This window comes from Cynocephalus volans, chromosome 3 (assembly GCF_027409185.1).
Source record: "Cynocephalus volans isolate mCynVol1 chromosome 3, mCynVol1.pri, whole genome shotgun sequence".
NCBI classification, from domain to species: Eukaryota; Metazoa; Chordata; class Mammalia; order Dermoptera; family Cynocephalidae; genus Cynocephalus; species Cynocephalus volans.
In genome coordinates, this window is record NC_084462.1 from 88,354,493 (window position 1) to 88,372,248 (window position 17,756).

Consider the following 17,756-nt stretch of genomic DNA (forward strand, 5'->3'; position numbering starts at 1 on the left):
AACCAAGATAGGCAAAGATGTACTGATCAAGCTGAATTGGTTTGGCTAGGATATCATTTGGATTCCCCAACAGTGAGAATAATGTGGAAGACAAAAATTTACCTCTTGCAAACATCGTAGATAATGCAACAACAGAATGATAAAATTTACACAAAAACATGAGTGCCAAATTCATATTTTGTTTTAATGCCTATTGATTGCACTTTAGTTCTATCTTGGACAAATGTGTCTCTCTGCATTAATTGCCATGTTTAAGGTTACAGATTGAAACACTTCTAAGAATACTCCTATGTTTGAATTCATAATCCTATCTAATGATGGTGCTTTAATAAGTAAGTGTATTCCTTAAAACTAAACATCTAAATCTAGTTTCAATTTCACTTACTTTTAATTCTCAATTTTTGTTTTGTTTTGGCAGGTGAAATACATGATGACCTGGGTCAGAAGACAGAAATAACTAAGGTGTGAAAGAGCTAAAATTTTATTTTTAGTTTTAATTTCAGATTTATGTGCTTTTTAAAAATGATAAGTTCCTAGAGGTCTGATTTCCACTATGACCAGATGAGATACTTCTTAATGTATAACATTAAAAAAATAGATACATATCGTCCAAAATTCCTTCTCATCCAGGTCCCCCAACCACAGAGTTCCCCCTGTTTTTAAATTCTTTTAGAGATAGTAATGCATATGTAAGCAAATATGAGGATACTTAAAAAAAAGCTTGTGGAAAAATTAATTAGAAGATAATACAATTCCTTCCATGATCTTTTTGAAGACCTCTTGTACATTTCCCCATCTTTTACACAGGTGGTGGCACAATATACATACTGTTCTTCAACTTTCTTTCTCAACAGTATATCTTGAAGATCTTTTAGATCAATTTTAAAAAGTACTTCCTTATCCTTTTTTATTCTTAAATAAATTTATTTATTTTTAATTGAAATGTATTGATTGTACATATTTATGGATACAGAGTGATATTTCAATACACGTATACAATGTTTGATGATCAAATCAGGGTAATTAGCATATTCATCATTACAAAACTATCGTTTCTTTATCATGAGAACATTTGGTTTCCTCTCTTCTAGCCATTTGCGAACATACAATAAATTATTGTTAATATAGATGCCTAGCACTACCATATACCACTAGCCGTATTCTTTTTAATGACTAAATGGTACTCTGTAATATTGATGTTCCATAATTTATGTAAAGAGACATTAATGGACATTTAGGATGTTTCCAATATTTTCCTAGTAAAGAAAATGCTGCAGAAATAACTGGGTACATATGTTATTTCATGTGTTAAGAGAGTATAGAATTAGTTTGTAGAAAGGGAATTGGAAAATCAAAAGTTATGTGCATTTGTAATTTGATAAATATTGCAAATTGCCCTCTTTAGAATTTATAACAATTTACCATGCCAACAAGCAAGTATAAGAGTGTCTGCTTTTCCCCATCCCCACCAACACAAAAGTTTTCTATCTTTGACAAGACTTTGTAAAAAAAAAAAATATCAATATGGTTGTAATTTTAATTCCTCTTATTATGAGTGAAGTTGGACATTTTTTCATAATTTTTTTTACCGTTTTTTTCTATTGAATTGTTAATTTAAAAAATCAATTTATGGTCACTCTGTATATATTTGGGAAAATAGGTCTTTGTCTGTGAAATGAGTTTCAAGTATTTTTTCCTCACTTTGTCATTTGCGCCATGATTTTTTTTTTTCTGGTATTTTTGCCATGCAAAAATATTTTATTTTTGTGTAGTTGAAGTTTATCACTTTTTAGTTTTGTGTCAGATATAAAGCACACCATCATTATAGAGTTAAGGTTTTATGTTTAAATCTTAGATCCATTTGGATTTTATCCTGGTATAGGGTGTAATGTATGAGTCCAACTTTATTTTTCTCCAGATGGCTACTCAGTTTACCCATTGATTAAAAAGCCATCTTCTTTTTCACTGATTTGAGATGTTATGTTCATAGCATACTAAACTCTTGTGGGTACTGGGTCTTTTGCTGAACTTTTGGTCTGTTCCTTTGTCTTTCTATGCATATGTCAGTACCGTACTGTTTTAATTATTGAGGCTTTAACATCTTGTAGGGTTAGTTGTATCTCAATGCTCTTTTTTTTCCAGATTTTTCTTAACTGTTTTGCCCATTTAGCTTTCCTCATGGATTTCAGAATCAGATTGTCTTTGGTATTTTTGTTGAGATGGTGCTAAATTTATTGATTACCTTAGGAAGAGTTAATATCCTCATGATGTTGAATCTTCTGATCCAAGATCATAGCATGTATTTTAAGTTACTTAAGTTATATTTTGTGTCCCTCAGAAGTATTTTCAAGTTTTCTGCATAAACACCTTGCATATTTTTTGTTAATTTTATTCCTAGGTATGTTATTTATCTTTTTGTTTGTTGTTTCTAACTGGGGCTTTTCTCTCTTTTATGCCTCTTAATATGAAAGCAATAAATTTGTTTATTTTGTATACCACTGTCTTACTGGATTATCTCATCATTTATAGTAATTTTTAGTTATTTTTTGGGGGGGGTTCCAAGTATATAATCATATCATTTGCAAATAGAATTTTACCCCTTCATTCCAAGTTTTTACTTTTAATTTCTTTTTCCTATCTATTGCATTCCTTAGTACCTCTAGAATAATGTAAAATAATGTGGTCCTTGTTTACATCTTTATTTCTGTCATTAGTGCATATGCTTCTAGTATTTGCCCTATTAAACATAATGAAGACTTTGGACTGAAATAGATGTATTTTTGGAAGATCCGTTTATTCTATATACATAATTTCCATATATAAAATCTTATTTATGTATTTATTTATTTAAAGCTTAAATTGGATACTGAATTTAGACAAATGGCTTTTATCACCTATGAGCACAATAAAATGTTTTTTCTTCCGTGGATATATTAATATGATGAATTAAATTAACAGATTCAATATCATCCATATTTTCCTGGAATAAATGTCATGTTAAACTGTTTTAACATAAATTGTCATGTTAAACTTTTCTCAATGTGTTGCTAGAGTCTGTTTGCTAATGCTTTATTTAGATATATGCTTTGATATTTATAAGAGACATTGGTCTGCAGTGTTCTTTTTTGCAGTAATGTTTGTTTGCTAACAATGTTGTATTTGCTTTAAAAACAGAATAAAAAATCTTTCCTTCTTTTCGTACTCTCTGGGAGAGTTTATATAACATAAAAGTAATGTGTGCCTTAAAGTTTTCATAAAATTTCACTGTAAAATCATGTGGACCTGGTGCTGTTTGGGGTGGTAGCTCTTTGATAAAGTTTTCTACAGTCTTTTCTACAGTAGTTATCTGGTTAGCATTACTATGTCTTTTGAAATGTTTTGGAAAAATTATATTTTCTTAGAATATTGTTCAATTCAACCCGATTTTCAGATTTATTTGCAAAAAACAAAAAGAAAAAACTGAGCAAAGAAGTTCTTATAATTCTTTTAATTTACTCTTTACCGGTAATTACATCTTTTTATTATTTTTTATGTTTTGTTTGTCTTTTTCCTTTCTTGTCTTGATTATATTAGTAAGTAGTTAAGTCACCCTTTTCTCCAGCAAAAAAAAGTACAGCTGTTGAATTTTCTTATTTTTTTCTTGTGTTTTAATAAGATCAGTAAGTTTTGCTTTTATCTTTATTAATGCCTTCTTTCATTTTTAAAATTTCTTTTGTTTTTCTCTTCCTTACTTTATACTTGGATGCTTTATTTATTTATATTCTTTTCTGTTTTTTTAATATAAATATTTAAGTTTATTAACTTCCCAATTTTATTACATAGATTTTGCATATAGTTTATTAAACTATCTCTATTTTATTTTTTTTGGTATTATTATTTTATCTTTATTTCAGTTACATAATGTGAACGCTTAGTTGAAATTTAACTATTGAATTTGAACCATGAGTTTTTAAGGAAGAATTAAAAGATTTCCAGGTGGCAGGTTTTTTCCCCCTAACTTTATTATACTTTTAATAAAAAAGGTATTTATTATTTCTACTTTTTGGAATTTACTGGGGTTTTCTTTGTGGCTTAATAAGGTCAATTGTTGTCAATCTTCCAGGGCCTTAAAAAGAAAGTGTACATGTTTTCTGTTGTCAAAGTATAAATTAGCTATGTATTGTTAGCTCTATCTTATTAGTCATATAATTTAGATTCTTTATTTTATTTATCTTTTATCCATATTATCTGTTTGGGTTGAAGAGGTAACTAAAGTGTTCTGATAATCTTTCTCTCTCTATAGCTCTTGTATATTTTGAAATCTTTGTTTTGTTGGGTATCGATGCTATTTTTTGGTGAATTGACGGAAATAGTGGTCATATTTTTATTAGGAATTACACAATTTAACATTAAAAGTGCTCTTCTTTGACTCATTTAATTCTTCTTGGCTTGTATTCAATCTTATTTGATATTAAGATAATAATTCTTCATTTTAAAAATTTGCATTTGCCCACCTTTTATTTTTAGTGTTTCTGAATTGCTTTGTTTTAGGTGTGTCTATTGTGCAGTGTGTAGGGTTGGATTTTGCATTAAGTTCCAATCTTTTAATAAGTGGGTTTGGCCCATTTACATTGGACTATATCTTGCCTTGGTTCTGTTATAATATTTTAGGTTATTAATTTTTCTCTTTACATTTTTTAATAATTCTTCCCTTATATGGACTACTTTACTCTTTGTGTGTGTGTGCACGTGCACTTTTCTTGTGATATTCAGGCAAGTATTTTATTGTTTTTCTACTGTATGCTTTTAAGAATTTATATGATACTCTTAATTCGTTTTTTCCTAAGGCAGTGTCAATTAATTTCCTAATATAAAGAATGATAAAATTATTATATTTCTCCTTCTCCCTCATATTTTCCTAATATTTTTCTTAATGATACCTTCTGGTCTTAAATATATATAGATTTCTTTTAGTTGGTTTGAAGCTTTAAATGATATCTTCTAGCCTTCAAATACTAAAATGAGAAAATCAGCATCTTCTCCCAATTTTTTTAACTGTCTTTTCTACGTAGTCAATGTATGTAATATGTACATTTTGTTTCATCATCCTAATCTCTCTATTTGTTTTAAATCTAGTCCTTTAGTTAAAGACATTTGGTGTTCACCACTAACTAGTCTCTTTCTCATGGTTTTTTCAGTTATCTTTTATTTAGCTGAAGTTTCTCTAGTTTCAACAATGGTTCATAAGAAGTATCTGTTGATAACTCTCTCTTGATTTTATATCTGATTGACAGTTCGACTAGCTATAACCTCTTTGGGTCACAGTTTCTTCTGTAAAGGGTTTTAGGAAAGTCTAAGGCACTGTGTATTTTAGATCTTGCTTGTAAGTTACTCTTTTTTTTTTTCCCTAATGCAGCTGTGCTCAAAATTTATTACATGAACAAAACAATCTGTGATTAAATAAGTTTCTATGATTATGGAACCAACAAAAAGTTATAGAGTGTCTTTTATACAGGTCTTCTCATAAATTTGGATATAATATAAAATGATATTATTCTATAGTCTCCAAGACAAAGCATATGCCAAACTAATTTTTCCATCAAGTGTTTTTGCAAAGACGTTATTATGGGACTAGTACTTGAGTAATAAATTTTTAGAAATACATTTTGTGTGTTCCAGAAGTCAGTATATTAACAAGGATCTTATTTACTATTAAATTATTTTCTACTATTTTGTTCTAGTCTTTATTGAACCCTATTTATTTCATTAAATTTTTTTTGACCTTATTTTTTATTTATTTTTTAATATTAACTTCTCAATATGCATTGTAGTTGATTTTCATGACCCTTTACCCATTCCTCTTTCCCCCCTCCCTCTCTCCCCTTTCCCCCCATTACATCATATCTGTTCACTTATCTTAACAAGTTCAAGGAATTGTGATTGTCATGTCTGCTTCCCCACCCTTTATTTGTTTGTGTGTTTATTTATTTATATATTTTTAGCTTTATGGCCAAATAATATTCCATTGAATGTATATACCACATTTTCTTTATTCATTCATCTGTCCATGTATATTTAGGTTGTTTCCACCTCTTGGCTATTGTGAATAATGCTGCAGTAAACATGGGAGTGCAAATATCTCTTCAAGATCCTAATGTCAATTCTTTTGGATATATACCCAGAAGGGCAGTTGCTGGATCATATGGTAGTTCTATTTTTAATTTTTTGAGGAACCTCCGTACTGCTTTCCATAGTGACTACACCATTTTATATTTCCACCAGCAGTGCACCAGGATTTCAATCTCTTCACATTCTCAACACTTGTTATTTATGTTTTTTATGATGGCTATCCTAACATGTAAGATAATACCTTATTGTGGTTTTGATTTGCATTTCCCTGATGATTAGTGATTTTGAGAAATTTTTCATATACATGTTGGCCATTTGTATGTCTTCTTTGGAGAAATATCTATTCAAGTCCTTTGCCCATTATTAAATTAAAGGTTTTTTGTTTTGTTTTTGTGCTTTTTTCTGTTGAGGCATAGGAGTTCCTTACATATTTTGGCTATTAATCCCTAATCAGATATATGGCCTGCAAATATTTTCTCGCACTTCACAGGTTGGCTTTTCACTATGCTGGTTGTTTCCTTCACTGTGCAGAGGCTTTTTAGTATGATTTAGCCTACTTACCTATTTTTTATTTTGTTGCCTATGCTTTTGTTATCATAACCAAGAAATCACTGCCAACACCAATGTTATGAAGATTTTCTCCTATGTCTTCTTCTAGGTGTTTTATAACTTTAGATCCTACGATCAAGTATTTACTCCATTTTGAATTGATTTTTGTGTATGAGATAAAGTAAGAGTCCAGTGTGATTCTTTTGTGTGTGGATATCCAGTTTTCCTAACTGGGTTTGTTGAACAGACTATCCTTCCCCTGTTCTGTAGCCTTGGCATCCTTATCAAGATTTATTTGCCAGTACACGTATGGGTTTATATCTGGGCTGTCTACTCTGTTCTATTGGTTTATATGTCTGTCTTTATGCCAGTATCATACTGCTTTGATTATAGTAGCTTTGTAAAATGTTTGAAATTAGAGTGAGGGCTCTAGCTTTGTTCTTCCTCAAGACTGTTTTGGGTATTCAGGGTACTTTGTGATTCCACACAAATTTTAGAATTGTTTTTTCTGATTCTATAAAAAATGCCACTGTGAGTTGAATAGAGATTGCACTGAATCTATAGATCACTCTGGGTAATATGGACATTTTAACAATGTTAAGTCTTCAAACCCATGACCATGGGATATATTTTCATTTATTTGTATTTTCTTTAATTCATTTCATCAATGTTTCCTAGTTTTTAGTGTACAGGTATTTTGAGAGCCCCAGGCTAGATTGGGGTTCTAGTACCAGAGCGGCTATCAACCCTGCTCTAGTGGAAAATAAAGGGGAGCTGTATGTGTGTGTTTATAGTGTGCCTTTCATGACTATTTCTTTTACCTGGCAGACAGCCTAATGCCTAGCCGTCCAGGGAGTCTCTCATATGGGAAACTTGTTTATACTAGCAGATGCCCTTTTGGCTCTTATCTGATTTGTGTCCAGTTTATGTCTGCCTGGCCATCGCTCTGGTGTTGGGGGCCCACCCTTTGCTTTCTCCGGTATCCTGGGGAAAACCCAGCCTGGGACAACCCCTAGTTCTTCACATGGAAGGCAAAAATTCAGTACAGCATCACAAGGCAAAAACTCAGTACAACACCGCAATAGGAAACAAGTTCAAAGATTTTTACTTACAGATCCTGGGCAAGGAGGACATAAAGAGTCTGGAGGGCAGTCTGCCATCCCTGGGTCACTTGAGGTGACAATAAAGAGTTAGGGAGAGAGAGAAAAATGCATGTGGCAATTAGCAGTATATGGAAGGGAACAGAGCATGTGTGGGGGGAGGCAGTTTGCTAGGCAGGAGAGATACCTCTAAATTCTTATCTCTGGCCATTGACTGGAGCCATTTGGTTGTGGTGCAGAACTGAAAACTATGTCACGAGTGATTGAGCCCTGCTTTTGGTATGAAAAAGTTAAATTTATATTCAAAATGGATACTGAGGCAACATAAAGTTATAAAAATTCTTTACAACAAGTCTTCCACTTCCTTTGTTAAGTTTGTTCCTTGGTATTTTATTCTTTTTGATGCTATTTTAAATGGGATTGTTCTTTTAACTTCCTTTTTGGAATGCTCGCTGTTATTGCATAGAAATGCAATCGGTTTTTGTGTGCTGCAACTTTACTTTAAAATTTTTCGCAGTATCTTTTTCCTGCAGGTGTTCTCTCCAATTTCACCTTCGTTTCTGTAGCAGTCCTATTTTTTTTCCTGCTTCTTTCTTCAACACGGCCGATTACTTTCTTCTCCCCCTATTTTCTAACCACCTCCTCCCTGAGTTTTTGCCTGGTGCTGTTGTTTCATAGGATTAATGGCTTCATTCAATTTTTCTTTTTAAAATTAATGAGAAAATGTTTGGCCACAGTTTTCTTCTGCTCTGTGGTAACTAGTGAGAGTATTTCATATTATATTTATTTTTCCCTTACTTTCCGTACTCTTTTTCCAATATCATTCCTATAGAAGCATTTTTAAAAAGTTATTCATTATTGAAGGAGCTGAATTTTTCTTCAGTCAGGTAATTACAAGGGATTCGCGTGGGAGGGAAGAGTGAGGGTAATGTCTTTCTTCTGATTCAGGATTTGTGTGGAGTGTGATCAGCTGCTACCTTGTGCCAGCCTATGGCAATACGTCAAAGCTCTTTCTCTCTTAACCCAGAGTAGGCATGCTTCCTGGAAATTCTGCTCATCTCTGGAATTCCTTGTCTAGCCTTGACTTCTCTGCCTCTGGGAACAAAGTAGGTCCAGGAACCTCTTTTGACGGTTGCTTCACATCCTTTACCACTGTTGCAAATAAGGCTGTGTTCCTTCCCTGTAAGATTTTGTTTTAGAGGGCTTTTTTCTGAGATCTTTGACCACTCTGAGCTTTCTCCCTCTCCCGCCTGTATTACTCCTCCCTTGTAACTATCCCTCACTCCCACCCGTAATTCTTTCTTCTTCACTTTGGTTACAATTACACCTAATTCAAGGAGGTGTGGGTTTTGTTTCTACTCATTTCCCTAAAAATGGAGTTCGTCTTTTGTTTTCCATTGTCTCTCTCTCTCTGGGGGTGATTTCTAGCAAGACAAGGAGGAAATCTGTCTTTATGCTATGATGAGCAAATCAAAAGTCTCATTAATATTTGTTAACCTATCAATGCTCTTCCTGCAAATGCCTGCTTTTGTAATTTCAGAGATAGTTTTAGAATGCAGTAGGCAAGTCATCCAGAAGTGGGGAAAGGGAGCCTTAGCAATTGTCTGGAAGAGTTTGGCTTCTGGCAGACAAAGCCATTGAAAACCTGGCCCCTTCCTCTCTTTACAGATTCATCTTTGGGCATGTGCCCCACATGCTTCAGCCATACTGTACTCCTTAAAGTCTTTTCAAATGAACCATACTCACTTTCTCACTTAGGACTCTGTAAATGTTGAACACTTACCCTAAAACAATCTTGCCCCAGCTGTCTGTCTGGCTAACTCCTGCTCATCCCTCCAGCCTCACCTTAGATGCTACTTGTCTGGAAATCTTTCCTTGATACCCCTGTACCCTTGTCCCATCTCTCTGATCAATTGTGTTTACATCATCACAGCACTTATCATATAATGACATTTTTTTGTCCCTCACCAAAACAGACTGAATTTCATGGAGGGCAGGAATGGAATGTGGTTTACTACTCTATCCCCAGCACCTAGAACACTGCCTGGCCCATAGTAGGTGCATGATAACTGAGATGAATAAATGTTGAGTGTCTATTTCAAAGTATGCTGTATTGCATATGAGTTAATGAATGGTTGGCATGTCTTGAAATTCTCAACAATATGTGTGCTCATTACTGGAGTTACTATTAAAATAATCCCTTTTAAATGTTTTGTCTTTTAACAAGAATAAAATAACTTATATTTTGTGTTTCAAATATCTAAATAGTTAGTATAAAAAAAAGTCAAACCATAAGGTGGCATAAGCTCCCTGAGGGTAGGGATTTTTTTCTGTCTTGTTCACTTCTGAATCCCCATCACCTAGAGAAGTGCCTGGTACATAGTGGGCACTCAATATGTTTAATATAGTTTCTAAAATATTTCAATCTACCAAACAAAGAAAATGTTTGTTACCAAAAGTACCAAAGCTCAAAATGAAAACTTTGGAATCGAAATACACTTTAAATAAGGCCATAAAATACTTTTACTTTCATATCTAAAATATAACTCAGTTCTTGATAAAGACTTAAATTACAGTGAGATGATGAAATATTTGTAATCTTTATGAATCTTGGACCTTTATGACCCAGGCTCCATAGTTAAGAAAACATCATCTGGATAGTCAAAGTAGTAATAAAGGAATTCCAACTTTTAATTTATGTCCTTTCAAAAACATAGATGAATGGACAATAACAAGTCACCACACACTGAGAAAATTTCTGTGATAAAACGTGAGGGATAAGAGCCAAAATACATGAAACAATATGACCTAACATAATTTAAAGAATAGAATAGAACATACCAACAACAATGATAAAACTCTAACACCAACACAGACATTTGGGAAGTTATGGCATTTATGCTATAAGAACAAGATACTCTGGAAAGAACACAGTCAGGAAAAAAAATCTCCTGGAAGTTTAAAAAAAAACTGTGACAAAATAAAATGTTCAATAGGAGTGTTGGAAGAGAAAGCCAAGGACTCTCCCAGAAAGTAGAATGAAAGGAAAGAGTCAGAACATAGGAGAATGAAGATGAAATAGAGGGTCCACTGGCAGATCCAAAATTTAGCTAAGATGATTTCCAGGAAGAAAAAACAGAAAAAAATGAAGAGGAAAAAATTATAGAAGAAATATCAGAAGAGAATTTTCCTGAGTCTTCCAACTGAAAGAACCCTCTGAAAACTCAGAGACAATGAATGAAATAAGACCATCTTCTGTAAAATTGCAGGACACTAAAGATAAGAGGGGCACTTACAGCTTATAGCTTTTAGAGGAGAGAAGTAGGCCACTAACCAAAGAATGTGAGTCAGACCGGTTTCTGACTTATCATTAGCAACACTGGGTGCTAGAAGATGGTGGGGGGAGCCCTTCAACTGGTTCTCAATCTAATATTCTATAGCGTGTCAAACCATGAGACAAGTGTGAGGGCAAAATAAAGACATTTTCAGGCAAAATGGCCAATGACGTTTACTTCCTATGATCTTTTTCTTATGAAGTAATTGGAAGATTTGCCACAGCAAAATGTGAGTTAATTAAGAAAGGAACTGACATGGGATGAGGATACAGTGACTCCAGCCCAGGAGAGTAATTAAAGAAATCCCAAAACGCAGCTGAGTAGCAGACCCGGCAAACAATCAGCCTTGAGTGGACTAGACCATGAAGATGTGTATAATAAAGTGCACTTCTTGCCTCTGCTGTGAACATTATTTCAAAGACAGACCTATATACCATTTTTGGATTTTCAACTTTTAGGATCAATCCTGAGACCGGTGAACAAGATTTAAGTTTGGCTACAGAACAGAACACCAATGTTTTAAATTCTACAGTGAAATAGAAAAAAAAATGAATGATAGGTTGGAAGAAGAAACAATGGAGGCGTGAAGAGGAGATGGGAAGTGGGTGACAACCTCATCTTACCAGTCAGGGAGTGTTCAGAGTTGATGAAAAGAGTTGATAGAACAAAGCAAAACAGTCCTCCGTATGTTACTTAAAGTTACAGGAGTAACCAGTAGGGAAATTAAAAATACGGATATGTCTGTGTTGTTAGAAGGGGAAGGGAAAGTGGAGAAGTGGAGTAAATGACCTAAATCTCATCTCAGTATGAAAGGATGTTTGTAGACGAGGTCTAATACTTATGAATCCAGAAAGAGGTGGTCTAAGTGCACAATTTAGAGTTCTCAAGGCAACTATCTGATGTACCTTCTGAAGAAGTTTGAGAGCATTTTCCTCTGAGGAGTAGGATTGGGGCTGTGGTGGTAGTGGGTGGGGGAATAAAGGGTCTATTTCTTTAGTACATAAGCTTTGGTGTATTATTTGATTTTGTAACCATCTGCATGCATTGCTTTGATTGAAAATATTAAAAGGAATCATATACGAAAAGAAGCTTGTATACTGTAAACAGTTGACAAATGGTGGCTATTATTAAATTAGTGAGCAGGCAGGGATATAATCACAAATTAGATTAAGGAGTTGTGATGGCAAAGTATTTAAAGCATGGATTTTGGTCTATGCTTGAGTCCTGGCTCTGCCACTTTCTATGTGGTGGGCCTTGACAATGCTCAGATTCTCATCTGTAAAATAGGGATAATAATAGAATCTACTACACGTGGTTGTTAGGAAGATCATATATACAATAATTCACGTAAAGCTGTTAGCATGGTTTCTGGCCCATTGTAAAGATAATAATAAATATTTATCATTTTTATTCAGTAGTATAAATTTGAGAATAAATCTGGTCTCAAGGAACAAGGGATCTACACTGCAGGTATTAACAAGCTCTGTGACTTGGAATGGGTAATTTAAATTGCCCACAGCATTGTTTCTCTTTTGAAAAGTAGTTATAATAGCATCTGCTCTTGTAATTTTAGAATCAATTACAAAAATTAATGAAAACTTTAAGAATAAAAACTCTAACAATAATCCTGGGAAAGATAGTGTGAGCTCTGCAGCTGATAAGCTGTTACATGTAGGTGTTCAGAGTAGAAACTTCTGTGGGCTCACTCCTGAAATAAATGCAGGTTTATAATTCCTTACCCAAAACTTGGGGGCCAGATGTGTTTAGGAATTTAGAATTTTCTGGATTTAGAATGATATTATGGTATGTGTGCCATTATATTATGTGATATCTCCAGTGAGATCTGAGAAAGTACCCCATAATCAAACACGTTAATATTTTTGCATTGGATAATATTAATTACAAGTATTAAGTGAGCTAAAATGTCTTTAATTAGACATATACCATTCCAGGTTGCATACTGCTGCCAAAATGAGCTCAAGCCAGGTCAGGTTTTGCTATCAAGCAGGTTTTGAAAAAACTGTCAGTTTTCTAGGCTTTCTTTGTATTTTGGAGATGCAACGAGTATTTAAGGAACTGTATAGCCACTGGAGACTTTTCTTTCCCATATGCTTTTAGTAGGTTCACTGCTTTGGTGCATGACTCTGAAATAAAAAGATTATATTTAACAGTAATGATGAAACAGCCATTTTAGTGCCAGACATTTGAGGCAGCAAAATCATACAAACTCTGAAAATACTTGGAAGAAATATTTTTTGAATTTTAAAAGATTATTGTTGGAATGAGGTTTATAGTTCTTTCTGTTGTCATTGTAATTCTCCTACAGAAAAAAGAGCCTGTGGATTTCTCAGTCAAATCCCAAGCAGATAGAACGTTTCAGTTCTTTGACCAGAATCTGATGGAATCCATTAAACTGGGCGATCCCAAAGTGCATGAATTCCTTCGGTTACTTGCTCTCTGCCACACCGTAATGCCGGAGGAGAACAGTGCAGGTAAGTGAAAAGTGTGTCTGAGTGGTGAGGCTTGTTTTTTGTTTTTGTTTTTTAAAATCAAGACTGCTGTTGAATTTGGAGGATTTTAAAATTAAACATAGAACATTGCATAAGGTCTTTACCTGTCACTAGCTTTTCTTTGTATTTGTTTATATCCCAAATGTTTTCCAAAGAATGTAGACAGACTTAAAAGAAAAAGAAAAGAAACAGGGGCAATGGAAAGATGAGGACCCAAATATGCCAGTTAAAGGGGTGAACTATTTCTCATGATTGAGCACATTCGACTGCGAGCTTCCTGGTAGCCAGGACAAATAGGCAGGTACAGTCGCATCACATAGCTCTCACTGTCAGTGTGCACTTCTAATAGATGCAGACAGTCATCAGGTAAATGCTTAGAATGAATTTTTTCAGTAATGGGGATAAATTTACACTGATCTTAGAATACTCTAGTTCCATTGTGCACAAATCCTCATACTTCCAAGACGGTTGTTTGGAGCTCAGGGTTCACAGAACAGAACAAAACTAACTGGATCACTTTAAATTTTGAAGCTGTGAGGCAGGTAGATAACGGTATAGTGAATTGGCTTCTTGCCCCAGTTGAGCCCAATCCATTTCATTTCCAAGTTTTGTTTTTTTCTGCTGCCAACTATCAAGTTAAAATTACTACCCAAGCAATTTCAACTTTAAAGTGAAATATATAGAGACATATATGTTTATGTGCATATCTTTCTCTCTTTTTTCTCTCTGTATATACACACACACACACACACACACACACACACACACACACACACACATATGAGGGTACTTCAGAAAGTTCATGGAAAAATAGAACTGAAAGATAATATGAATCTTTCCATGAGCTTTTTGAAGTATCTCATATATCTCCATACATGTGTATCTCCCTATATATATATTTTCTTTCCCTGCTGGGACTACATTTAAACCATTGTTTTTTGTCTTTGATGATGCTGGACTTACCCATTCCTCAGATTTTAATTGTTGTGAGGATTTACATACTTACATTTATGGCTTTAACTGATCTTTATAATACTAATACCAATAATAGTTTATTATATTTTCATTTGGAAATGTGCCTTTAAGTAAGTTCCTTTTGTCTGTGCCATTGAATTTATTTCATTCCCAAAACTCTACTTTGTTTTAATAGCAATCTGTTTTCATTTTAATTTTATGATATTCTGTTAGACCTCTTTGAAGATATTAATTACACTTAATTTGAAATTTTCTTTTGTTTCCTCTGTTTCATTTTTATCAAGTATTCTTCTGTGCTTTTTTCTGTGTCTGTTACGCTGTTCTCGAATGTTTGATGGATTTGTGGTTGCCTGTTCTTGTGTCTGAGAATTCCTGTTTGCCCTGTTTGCCTTTGAGAATCCCAGTTTGGTGAATGTAGGTTCTAATTACAGTGGCCTGTGTCCCAAGACAGTAAGGGAGAGGCAGAATGTGTGGCTTTTCTTCTGAATGTGGTAGTCCTTCCTCCTGGAATTCATGTGATACCTGGGGTTGCTATCTTGCTTTTCCAGATCTAGTGCTAGGAGTCAGTGCCATTTGAAACTCCCATTTGAGAGGGAGTTGTACAAGTATTTAAGGTTCTGGCCTGGAAGAAAATGACCAGAATCATTGAATCCCTGTCATTCTTTTTCTTTCTCTTATTTTTATGGAATTCTGAAGCTACTTCAGGCTCTGCTCAGCTTTGGTCTCCAGCTCTAGCACTCAAATCTTGGAGGTGTTATCCAGGGGCAAATGTTGCTGCAGCCTGTTGTTCAGAGTAAGAGAAAGAGGAGTCTGCGTGTTCCAGGAATGCTGAATGGTGCTCTTCTCATTTGTTGACTCTGAATTTGGAGACTCTTTGGGGTTGCTCTTACCTCTGTATTCATTTCCTTTTGCAAATGTTTTGTGCTGTGTTTTTCTTGATTTTTGTTTCTTCATTGATCAAATTTACTTTTTATCTTTCAGATACTTTTCAAATATGTATTTGTACTCATTCTTTTCTAATGTCATTTGAAGTTTTTTTATATCATGATATAATTAAATGCAATAAAATGCACAGATCAAGTATATAGTTTGATGAATTTTGACAATTATATATACCTATGTAAGCACCACCCCTATCAAGGTACAAATCTTTTTCATCACTCAAGAGGTATTACTCATGTCCCTATCCATTCAACACCCCCAGCTCTTGCTCAACCAGCTGCTGCTCTGATTTCTATCACTAAAGATGAGTTTTGCCTTTTCTTATACTTCATTTAAATGGGATCATACAGTATGTACTCTTCATATAAATGGGATCATACAGTACGTACTCTTTTGTGTCTGGCTTCTTTTACGCAATGTAGCAATGTAATGTTTTTATCATTCATGTTGTTGTATCTAGCAATTGTTTATTCTTTTCTATTGCCAAGTAATATTATTTTCTTAAATCTCTCTCTCTCTCTCTCTCCCGCTGATGAATGAGGATATGCAGTATTTCTCTTTCTGTGCCTGATTTATTTCACTCAACATAATTTTCTCTAAGTTCATCCATGTTCCTGCAAATGGCAGAATTTCATTCTATTTTTAGGGCAGAGTAGTATTTCATTCTGTATATATATATATATATATCACATTTTCCTTATGCTGAGTAATATTCCATTGTATGAATTTACCACAATTTGTTTTTCTAGTCCTCTGGTGATATACATTTGGGTTGTTTCCAGCTTTTGGCTGTTATGAGTAAAGCTCCCACAAACATTTTCATATCTTTAAAAAATATATATTTTTAAAATTTGTTTTGGGTAAATACTTTGGAATGGAAATTTCCAGATCATACTGTTGGTATATGTTTAACTTTATAAGAAACTGCCCAACTGCTTCCCCAAAATGGTGGTACCATTTTACGTTTTTACCATCAGTGTATGAGAGTTCAGTGCCTCCACATTTTTATGAACATTTAGTATTATTACTCTTTTAAATTTTAACCATTCTAGTAGATATAGGCTAATATCTTTTCTGCCATTTAAAGGGATTTTTGTCTTGAGGTGAGTTAGACATATGTATCTTTTTAACTATTCTATCTACTGCTTTGAGATATCAGATTAGGAGGGTACTTCAAGAAGTTTGTGGAAAAATAGAACTAAAATATGATACGAATATTTTCATGAACTTTTGAAGATTTCATATAACTGTGAGTATAGGAAAATTATATTTGCTCTCCTTTTAAAGCTTTGATTATGGGATAGATAGCTTAAGTGTTCAAATAAATCCATATATGTTAAAGTGCATAGAAAAATATAAACTTTTCTCTACAAATGTTAGTTATGGAAAAGGACAGAACTCAAATCTAAAGCTCTATGATTGTATAATTTATAATAGAATTATTGCTTTTATCTTAGTGTGTGCTATTTGTTTCATGGAGAAGTCATTTGGAGAAGTTGCTATTCTCAGTTTCTTTGCCAGGATGAAATTTCAGAAGCAGGAAAGCAGGAAGTACGAATACTTCAATAGGATTTTTGCTTCTTTTTTAATGAATGACAATTAAAGAGATAAAAAATTCAGAATTTTTTTCTTATTGCCTCATTATACTAATCCTTCAATGTTTGTTGAGGCCTGCTTTATGGCCTAGTATGTGTTCAATTTTTATAAATGTTTAATGTGTGCTTGAAGTGAATATGCATTTTACAGTTATTGGGCATTAGGTTCTAAATAGATCCATTATATAATGTTTGTTAATTGTATTGTTCAATCTTCAACCTCTCTATGGATTATTTTGACTACTTGATTTCTCAATTAATGAGAGTAGGTTAAAATCACGAACTATAATGGTATATTTGTCTACTTATATTTGCAGTTTTGTCAATGTTTGCTTTATATATTTTAAGGTCTTGTTATTGGTTACACACTAGTAGACATATCTTCTTTAAATTAAAACTTTTATCAATATATGTTGATCTTCTTTATCTCTAGTAATACTTTTTGCCTTAAAGTTTATTTTTATCTATTATTAACGTAGTTATAGGTGTTTTTCTTTTGTTAGCATTAGCATTGTTCACCTTTTTTTACCCTTTCCTGCTTGTCTATCTTTTCCCTTAGGTTTTAGACACATCTCTTGTAAATGGAATATTGTTCAACATTTTTAAAATGTCTAGGCAGACAAAGCTAAAGGTTCAATGAAA

At 33.4% G+C, this 17,756-nt stretch overlaps 1 protein-coding gene across 1 annotated transcript in view; it reads left to right on the plus strand.

The window, feature by feature from the left end:
• The window catches only part of ATP8B4 (ATPase phospholipid transporting 8B4 (putative)), a 201,528-nt gene that overhangs the window by 111,634 nt on the left and 72,138 nt on the right, over positions 1-17,756 (plus strand). The window contains exons 13-14 of the mRNA XM_063090055.1: positions 419-462; positions 13,419-13,584. Of these exons, the coding sequence (XP_062946125.1) occupies positions 419-462; positions 13,419-13,584 (210 nt within the window). The remainder of the gene's footprint in view (positions 1-418; positions 463-13,418; positions 13,585-17,756) is intronic.